Genomic DNA, 10515 nt, shown 5'->3' with positions numbered 1-10515 from the left:
AAAAATATATGAGCAATTATATGACTTAGTATGCACTAAGGTCTTGATTATAAACCAGCTTATTTCTTCTTCTTCTTTTTCTTACTTTCTGTAAATCTCACGTGTATCTTCTACTTATTTTATTTATTTTTTAACTTTTATCTATAATGTTTTCAACAAAAATCTAAATAAATTGTTTCCAAATGGACGCTTAAATTCATATAGTTAGCTCTTTTTATAATAATTTATTATTTTCCGTAAAATGAGTGAATAAATAATTACATTTGGAAATAATTATAAAATAAACATCGTGATTCAATATTTTATAAAATAAAAGTCTAAAGTTTAATATGCACAACTATATGACTTCAAATTGTTACAAATTTCACCTTGATATAATGGCACCTTGATATAAGCTTCCCAAAGCTAAACATCAGCTGCCACAGTGCCATTGTTTTGCAAATTTCATCCCAAGAAAAGCCATTCTAATTGAGGAGACTTGTAATGCCTGTATACTCTTTCATCAAGCTCATTATTGGCAAAGGATTGATCATTCTCTTCACCTAAAAGAACCACACCAATATATACAAGTTAGTGTAATGACTTGAACTTTGTGGCTTTGCTCTACTTTCTCCTCCTCTGTCCAGAGTTTGGTAATTTTGCCTTTCATCATGGTTGTCATTTCTTTATATAAGAAATAAATCTTTCAAAATTGGGAAAGTTCTATTATGGTATGTTCGTTCAAAAGATCTTAATTTGAAAATTTTTAGAGTTCTTTAAAATTTTGCAACTTCAGAAAAATTCTAAATCAAAGTAAATATAAATCTGTGTCAGTCTGTTATAGGCTTGTGAAAAGAAAATCTGACACCATTACATGAAACCAACATCTTGATCAACTTGCTAATACCTGGATTTTCATAAGCAGCTTTTACAAACACACACACATACCAAAATTCAATGAGTGAGAGTCTAGGAAATTATTAGAGAATTTAAAAAAATTAGGAAAAAAAAAATGCAGCAATAGTCCAAAGTCCAAACCATAATAAAAAAGAAGCCATAGACTTAAAAAATGTCTATTCAAACAATACTAAGGAATCATTCCCTACAAAATTGTAAAATCAGATAATAATCTTCACCTCTATTTGGCAGCCAAGGAAAAGAATAACACCAAGTTGAAAGTTGATTGAGAAAAATACAGAATAGCATATTACCAAAGGTATTAAAACAGAAAATTTTGTGAGATAATACTGATAACCAAAAAAATAAAAATAAAAACAAATCATAGTTCAGCAATGACAAACCAATAAAAGAAGCAACAGCAAGCCTTACTAAGAGTGATAATAAACTTAACCTGGTGTTGCGCTCACGAGGCTTGACAAGCTGAGTGAGGGCATCATATTCTATATAAAGAAATAAGCACAATTATCAGTTCTATAACATCAGATTTTAGGATAGCAACACAGAAAATGAAATAATGCAACTGAAAGAACATTGATATTTAGGTTAAGGAACAACACATATCAGACAACAGAAGTAATAGAAAATGACAATAACGTTCTTGAATTATTGGGGAAATCTCTCAATGCTGAAACAAGAAACATACCAATCATCAAATTGGGGCCTTCACTGTCGAAATCTGCGTTGCATCTCCATCAGAAACCCCGTCACTGTATGCAACAATTATCTGTGACAACTCAGAACAGATTAATTTTCCGGAAAGAAACTCGTCGAGAGATTTGAGGCCTGATTCGGTGTGGAGATCTGAGAAAGTGATAGCCATTGGATTTGGATTCGATCTGATCTGATCTGAGTTTGAAGTTGAGTTGAGTTGAGTTGTTTAAACAGATCAGACCATCACTTTTCTTTTTCTTTTTTTAAACAAAGGAAATTGTTGCTTAAACAACGTTCCAAAACGTGCCTTACTTTTCTTATTCTTTTTTTACTCTTTGTTTTTACTTGGGCCTGGGCCACTGAAGATGAGCCCAAATCAAACCCATCAACATTTGATGAGTCAAATGCCAAACCTAAGTCTGATCCATTTTCTGTATCCATTGGAAGTCCCGAACCTGATTGCAAAGAATGGTGCCTATTAATGTCTTGAAAGATACTGGGATTCTGAGGAGGAGGAGGGCAATTGCATTCTACATGGACTCCTATCCTTTTAACGATAGGAGCAATTTCTCTGGATGAAGGATCATAAGAACCACGAGGGAAAGTTTCACAGAGGATCTCAACATGATTCCGATCACTTAGTTTCAAGTCCCGAAATAGTTCCTGCAATGAGCTCTGAGGTCTGCAAGAAAAACATAGATGCCCAAAGCTCCAATCTATTTCAATGAATTTTCTTTCAAACATTCGTTCACTACCATTGATGGAAACGAAGACATAATAATCAAAATCACGATAATCTTGTATTCCAAAAGCAACACAGAGAGCTATTGTTGGAAATTCGGGACCAATCGAGAACGATATTAAATTTCCATCCCTTTGATGGTTGAACCAATTTGGAATATCATTCTCATCTCCTGTTAACTCAAAACTATATTCACAAAGGCGGTTTTGCCAAATTGGAAGCATTGTAAATGAGTGTGGAAACATTAACATGTGGCTTGTTACACCTAAACATGGTGGTAGATTTGGTGGAAGCGGCTGCATGCAATTAGCAAATTCAACAAGTTACATCTCAGCAAATCATGCAGTATTTGTGAAGGTAACACAAATAGTTTCTTAATATCTTTAAGAGAGAGATATACCTGAAAGAATGATTGTAAATCCAGCGAGCGGCAATCTTCTACTTCTACACTTCTTATACTATGCGGAAGCCCTAGGATTTCCCGCAACTTATCGCAATATCTAATAATAAGCGTATGTAATCTCTCACATCTGCTCATGCTTTTTGGGAGGGTGACAACTTTGCTTCTGTGGATTTCTAACTCTTCCAGTGTGAGGGGGCAACAACAATTCAATATAAATTCTATTTCTGAGCAAATTTCATAGTCCCAAAGACGTAGTCTTTTCAACATTGGAAAAACATATTTGGAAGAGCAACCAAGAGAGTTGCACACTGGCTGTCTATCAATCTCCACATTCTTTGGAAATATGAAATCGCCAGTAAGTTCAAGGCTCTCTATATGTTGTAAATTATAGATGCTACCCGGAAGATGTGCCTCTCCTGAATTCGATGACATAGTTAAGCCCTTAAGCCCAATCAAATTCCCAAATGACGGAGGCAATTCATTAGTATAGTTCCCCTGAAGATCTAAATATTCAACACCTTTCATTTCGTGCAAGATATTTGGGAACTTCTTAATCCTCTCGCATCCTTCCAAATTAAAAGATGTCAGAGATTTCATCGTGAGACAGCTCGGAAGAGTTTCAAGTTTATCGCAACCGCCAAGGTCCCACACTTCAAGCTTATCAAGACGCCCCACAGAGTCATCAATCTCAACTAAATTTTTACACCCTTCAAGTTTCAATAGCGTTATGTTTGGGGTCATTGATAAGTCAGGTATTTTCGTAATCAGCTTGCAACATCTGAAGTCCACATATGTCACGGATACAAAATTCTGTAGAAAAAAAAAAATTTGAAAGTTAGAACATGGTTTACTCTTTAAAGAAGTATATATAAATAAATTAAAAATTAAAAACTTTGAAAAAATAATAATTTATAAATGCTAATGATCTTACCTGCTTGAGTGGTTCCTTTAATCGGTTTAAAGGCATGTTGAGCACAATCAGTTTTTTAGGAAAAAAATTAGATGGCCACGAAGAAAATGGATATTCACGCCAATCAAGCAAGCTTAATCCATTGGGAAGACATTCAAGGGGTCCATTGCAACAACGTACATTACGAATCAAAAGCAATCTAAGATTTTTCATCTTACAAAATTGTGCCTTTATTTGCACCTCTACTTGTTTTGATTTAGGTGGCCACAATATTATGCTTCGAATTTTATCTGAACCCTAGTTGAACAATAGGGTAAGTAAATCACCAAAACATATAATAGTTAATAAAATTTAAACAAAAAAAATATTCAGAATAAATAAATAAATAAAAAGGGAAAAAAGTGCAATACATCTCTCATGTGAAGTAAAGGGAGTAAGTGTATCAAAATAACATACATACCATATCTTCAGTTAATACATCAAGAGCTTCCTCATAACACCATAGTCTACTACGTTCCCCAGGCTTTTGTGGTGCTTCTTGTCGAACAATGTCCATACCCATTTGCTGTAATAAGTCGTGCATCGACAAATAATAATTATCTTGATCAATAGTCAAGAGACACTTATCAATAAGATTTCGAATACCATATACTGGGTTTAAACCACAAGCTTTCAGTACATCCTTAATCATATTATAACTCATGTCATATCCCTTGAAGAAACATGCAATATCAAGGAAAATATTCTTTTCATTTTCGGGTAATCCTTCATAACTTCTTTTTAGTATATTTTGAATATCTTCAAGAGGATTTGTTTTATAACAATCTAACGCATCATCCCATTCGTGTATAGTTTTCTCACACAAATCACGACCCATTACTTTTAGAGCTAGAGGAAGGCCTTTGGCATAACTTATAGCTTGTTTCTCAAGTTCCAAATAATCTTCAGGGACTTCGTTACTAGGGAAGGCATGCTTACGAAAGAGTTCAATAGCTTCATCTTCATCTAATTCCTCAACCTCATAGTCATAGGTTGAAAGACCATTTCGATTAGCTAGTAATCTTTTATTTCTTGTTGTCAGAATGATCCTACTTCGAAAAGCAAAGCCTTCACATTGTCCAAGCAATGTTTCTATCTGGTCAGCATTATCCACGTCATCAAGAATGATAAGAACCTTTTTTAGGTGAAGAATTTTATTTATCCTTGTGGTTCCTTCATTTATAGTACTCACCCTCAAATTCTTATCCTCAGAGATACCCTTAAGAAGTGTCTCTTGTAAATGTATTTTGCCTTGCTCTGTCTTTGACCACTCTCTAACATTCTCTACAAAACTTTTTGCTTTGAAATGATTTGAAAAGCTATTATAAATAGCTTTTGCAATTGTAGTTTTTCCTATTCCACCAAGGCCAGTGATCCCTACCATGCGAACATCATTTGATTCAATATCTAAAAGTTTTGTTAAGGCCTCTATGTGAGAATTTATTCCAACCAGCTGCACAGCAGCAACATTTGATGGCATCTGAATGAATTCAGAATTTAAGATCTCTTCAACAATTTTTTGCACAAGTTCAGATTCAGTGCAACTGTCATTCACAGAGCATTTAATTAACACATGTAACGAGTTGGACTATAAGAAAAAAATAACATAAACTGAATGCAAGATGTTTGTTGGGTTAAGTGTCCCTAACAATGTTTAATTTTTACATCATAGTTGAAGTGTTGTTAGATGAAGTAAGCGACATGTAACTCATAGATTGAAATTTTTTATTGAATTCACTTTTTTTGGGTAGCAATTAGCTTTTGGGGTGAAGTTGCATTAAAAGTCCACTTAGATGGCGACATAATCTTATTGGATCTCACTACGTGCCTAGAAAAAATGCGTTAAGTTTCTTTTCTTTTAAATTTTTCCAAATATTATGAGGGGTGAAATTCCTAATTAATAGTGGAAAGTAATCTATTATTAGGTTCTTTTTTTTTTTTTCCATATTTAATCCATTTCCCTCTCTTTTGTGTGTGTGTGTGTGTGTGTTTGTTTCTAAAAAAAAAGGGTAATTGTTCCACGTTGCTTAAGAGAGTGTGTTGTGTGTGGTATAACTTGCCCTACCCTCTCTTAAAAGTTACCATGGTGTTTGAGTGGAGTTGTAGTGTGCTTTTGTGTTAGAACCTCTTTCCCTCTCCCTTATATGTGTGTGTGTGTGTGTGTGTGTGTATGTATTTGTTTCTCAAAAAAGAAAAAAGAAAAAAAAAAGAATGGGTAATTGTTCCACATTGCTTAAGAGAGTGTGTTGTGTGTAGTATAACTTGCCCCACCTTCTCTTAAAAGTTACCATGGTTTTTGAGTGGAGTTGTAGTGTGTCTTTGTGCTAGAACCTCTTTCCCTCTCCCTTATATGTGTGTGTGTGTGTGTGTGTTTGTTTCTCAAAAGAAAAAGAAAAGAAAAAAAAAAGAATGGGTAATTGTCCCACATTACTTAAGAGAGTGTGTTGTGTGTAGTATAACTTACCCCACTCTCCCTTAAAAGTTACCATGGCTTTTGAGTGGAGTTGTGATGTGCCTTTGTGTTAGAACCCCTTTCCCTCTCCCTTGTGTGTGTGTGTTTGTTTCTCAAAATAAAAAGAATGGATAATTGTCCCACATTGCTTAAGAAAGTGTGTTGTGTGTAGTATAACTTGTCCCACCTTCCCTTAAAAGTTACCATGACTTTTGAGTAGAGTTGTGGTGTGCCTTTGTATTAGAACACCTTTTTCTTTCCCTCTCCCTTGTGTGTGTGTGTGTGTGTGTTTGTTTGTTTCTCAAAAAAAAAAAAAAAAAAGAATAGGTAATAGTCCCACATTGCTTAAGAGAGTGTGTTGTGTGTAGTATAACTTGTCCCACCCTCCTTTAAAAGTTATGGGCTTTTTAGTGGAGTTGTGGTATGCCTTTATATTATAACTCATTTCCCTCTCCCTTGTGTGTGTGTGTGTTTATTTCTAAAAAAAAAAAAAAAATTGGTAATTGTCCCACATTACTTAAGAGAGTGTGTTGTATGTAATATAACTTACCCCACCCTCCCTTAAAAGTTACCATGGCTTTTGAGTAAAGTTGTGGTGTGCCTTTGTGTTAGAACTCCTTTTCCTCTCCCTTATGTGTGTGTGTGTTTGTTTCTAAAAAAAAAAAGGGTAATTGTCCCACATTGCTTAAGAGAGTGTGTTGTGTGTAGTATAACTTGCCACACCCTCTCTTAAAAGTTACCATAACTTTTGAGTGGAGTTGTGATGTGTCTTTGTGTTAGAACCTCTTTCCTTCTCCCTTGTGTGTGTGTGTTTATTTCTAAAAAAGAAAAAAGTTTAGTATAAAAGATTCTTCTCAAAATAAAAAAAAATAAAAAGAGCTTAGTATAAAAGATATGACAAGAAAATATTACTTTCATAATTTAGTAAAATTTAAAGAGAAAATAAAAGCTAACAATTAATTCTAGTTGTTGTTTAATTAACAATAAAATTTAATGGACATCACAAAACAATTAAAACTCTTGAAGATCAACAAATAAGAGTACGTAGTACTATACAAATACCTGTTTTTGTCGTCCCAGCCAGAAATATTGGCTGCTTCTCTTAAAGCGTCCCTCCACCTTTGTACCTTTGTCTTATCTTCAATTTTTTTTTCAAGCTCGGTCAGTTCATTTCCAAAATCCCCTATTTGCTTACGAACTTCAGATGGATCTACTTGATAGAAAATTGGTAGAACTTTTTTGCTATACTCAATAATCTTAGCAAGTTCATCCAAACACCAACTAGAGGATGCATAGTTTTTAGAAAATACAATTATTGATGCACTTGAGTTTTCAATGACTTTGAGAAGCGCTTCAGAAATGTTTTCTCCCCTAGGGAGATTATCATCAATGAAGGTTTGAATACCTTGTTGAGTCAGAGCCTTATGTAAATGGCTTACAAAACCACGGCGAGTATCTTCACCTTGAAAACTCAAGAAAACATCAAAGTTCTTGAGTTGGTGAGATGAGGCCATTGGGATTTATGAGCAGAAAGATGAAAAAAGTTGAAAGGAGGAGGAGAAGAAGGAAGGCTGTGAAAGCGGTGTCAGTATATAGTGAGGAAAGTGAACAGGAGGAGGGTGAGTGAATGGATGCAAGGGGCTAGACTTTATTGTAGTCTTGCTTTCAAAAACTGCCACGCATTTTACATGAATTGCAATATCATGGAAGTTTCTGCCTTTCTGGGTAGAGCCCAAAATAACTCTTTGAACTTTCAACGAACCATACTGGGGTCATTGTGGTCAATCAAACTATGTGAAAGACGTAGATGTCCCTCTTCCACGCAATCTTATGCAGCTATTCCACTAACTTTAAATCATGTTGTCTAAAAGCTTTGCTTAAACCTTCAAGAGTTAGCCCTTTGGAAAGTTTAAGCATTGTAAGTCTTTGTAACCAAAAAAAAAAAAAAAAAACTTTTTAAAGTTTCTCCAACTTTGTTAAAGTTAGTGGAAGACTAACTTTAAGAATTTTTTATAGTCTTCCGAACATGAAACAATATTTTAAAGTTTCGTTCATGTATTAGCAGTGGTCCTGGAGGATTAGACTAGAGCCTTTAAATGATAATGTAAAAAAAGAAAAAAAAAAGAGTAAAGCGTAAAAAAGGGGATTAGATTGGTGTTGCCTTTGTTTTCTTTGTAGTGTCTTTTATTTGAAAAACAAACTCATAACTTTTCCGCACCAAGAACAAAAAAAATGATATTTCTAGTTTCTACAATATTTTCATTACAATTTTAAATGACATATTTTTATGGGTGATTATTAATAGGAGTGTCAATTCGGGAATTTGGGTTAGTGTGTCGGGTTTGTGCCGCACCGAGGTAGGAGTATTTGACTAAATAACTCAATTTGAACCTAATCCATTTAATGACTGTATCATGATCTTTTAACCCTAACCCGACTTGTTAATAAGTCGGGTTGACCTGACTCAATCCACCTAATACGCTTAATAAACGGGTTATGTTGGGTTAATGCAAATGTGACACAAGTCACACAACTCATTTCAACCTACTTAATATAATATAATATCCATCAAGAATTGTTTTTTTTTTACATCCCAAAAATAGTTCATACACTTTAATTCTTCAACCCATTTAAAGTGTTTATTTATTTAATAAGTCGATATTTGAAAACCTAATCTACTGAGAAGGGTCCGAATGCAAACAAGCTGAGACATTTCTTAATTTATGTGGTCATGCTTTCGATGCGACAGTAACTTATTAAACTTTATAGGTGTCATACATATGTTTTAATTTTACATTGCTATATCACGGAAGTTTCTGGGTTAAAAGTGTACATTATAGTCAATTCAATAGCCATGTATTGAGGACAATAAATAGCTTCACTAAAAAAAATATAAAAATAAAAATTTTCCATATTTTGTAATATTTTTTTAATGTTCGAAGTTATATAAAAGAAAGGAAAATAAAGAAGAATATGTTTTAATGGAAGAGAAAAAAAAATGGCAATTATATGACTTAGTATGCGCTAGGGTCTTGATTATAAAGCAGCTTATTTCTTTTTCTTTTTCTTTTTTCTTACTTTTTGTAAATCTCACGTGTATCTTCTACTTATTTTATTTACCTTTTAAATTTTATCTATAATGTTTTCAACAAAAATCTAAATAAGTTGTTTCTCAACGAACGCTTAAATTCATATAGTTAGCTCTTTTTATAATAATTTATTATTTTTAGTAAAAATGAGTGAATAAATATTCACATTTGGAAATAATTATAAAATAAACGTCATGATTCAATATTTTATAAAATAAAAGTCCAAAGTTTAATATGCACAACTATATGATGAAAAAATTGTTACAATTTAATCATCGTATGAGTTTGACGAAAACAATAGAAGCTATACATGAGTTTTATAAAACCATATCCATGTTAACTATAAATTGAAAAATTTTTAGTTTACTTTCTCCTACACATGTAAAACTTGCATGATTATAGACTATATAAATATATACAATATTGTACAGATTTATACTACAGCATTATATTATACACACTGTCGTGCAATTGTGTACAATTTACATTAATAGCAGATGAAAATTAAACCAATAAATTGTCCTTATAAATTTTACTCATTTAAAGTCTACAGAGAGAACAATATATAAAGCATCCGATGATATTTTTCAAGTCTTGACATAAAGTAGTGTGGCCTGTACCCATGGCCCGATCCCACCACCTGATGCAAAGTCGCACTTCATGTGCGAAAAGTAGCATTATATGTAAAATTGATTCCTCATCGAAAAAAAGAAAAGGATGGGAACAAAATCAACTACCTAAAGATACTGCTACCCTACCACCGTGTGTGCCTGTGACTCCTCCACCTGAGCTGAGCAAAGGCAATGAGTTTGTCTCCATTATTATTATTACTAGTCGTAGACCCGCGCGTTGCGCGAGATAATTTTTTTTTAGGGTGATCTTATTAAATATATTTGGGGTAATAAGTAATAACACTCTCTCATTTTGTTTATATTAATAACAAAATATTTTAAATTTATTTAAGAATCTGTTTATAAATGTTTAACCATGGTTAGTAAAGACATTACTCATAACTTTAGAATTAAAATACAAATTTATAAAATACCAAAGGTTAGAAATGACAAATCTCTCCATAACTCATTGGGAAAAGAAAAGGGAAAAAAAAGAAGAAGCAAAAGACATTACTTAATATTTTGAAATACACCTTAATTTAAAATTTTAAAATAAGAGAATTTAATTTTAAAATTAAGGATAATTTTGGAACCTACCTTAAGCACAGGCAGTTTAGTACACAATATTTTAATATTAATTTAACAAAATTTGGTTAAACAAATGTAAAGGGTGAAAATA

At 33.0% G+C, this 10515-nt stretch overlaps 1 protein-coding gene across 1 annotated transcript; it reads right to left on the bottom strand.

Moving 5' to 3' along the window:
* Positions 1-244: 244 nt before the first annotated feature.
* LOC111992628 (disease resistance protein RPV1-like) lies at positions 245-7807 on the bottom strand. Its single transcript, XM_065771056.1, has 7 exons — positions 7199-7807; positions 4106-5228; positions 3667-3942; positions 2733-3545; positions 1583-2628; positions 1331-1379; positions 245-542 (listed from the first exon to the last, which is right to left on the bottom strand). Exons 1-5 carry the CDS (start codon positions 7648-7650, stop codon positions 1834-1836), a joined length of 3459 nt encoding a protein of 1152 aa, XP_065627128.1. The 5' UTR covers positions 7651-7807; the 3' UTR covers positions 245-542; positions 1331-1379; positions 1583-1833.
* Between the last annotated feature and the right edge of the window lie 2708 nt (positions 7808-10515).

Source organism: Quercus suber, unplaced genomic scaffold, assembly GCF_002906115.3.
Source record: "Quercus suber isolate HL8 unplaced genomic scaffold, Cork oak 2.0 scaffold_39, whole genome shotgun sequence".
NCBI lineage: Eukaryota > Viridiplantae > Streptophyta > Magnoliopsida > Fagales > Fagaceae > Quercus > Quercus suber.
Note: the sequence above shows the minus strand (reverse complement) of the source record. Positions and strands in the feature narration are given on the sequence as shown.

Excerpts from the sequence above, each read along its gene's own strand:
- LOC111992628 (XM_065771056.1), bottom strand. The coding sequence starts at position 7,650 with ATGGCCTCATCTCACCAACTCAAGAACTTTGATGTTTTCTTGAGTTTT. Across the intron at positions 3,943-4,105 it reads ATGTATTAACTGAAGATATG|GGTTCAGATAAAATTCGAAG; the intron begins GTATGTATGTTA and ends TTGTTCAACTAG. Across the intron at positions 3,546-3,666 it reads TAAAGGAACCACTCAAGCAG|AATTTTGTATCCGTGACATA; the intron begins GTAAGATCATTA and ends TTTTTTCTACAG.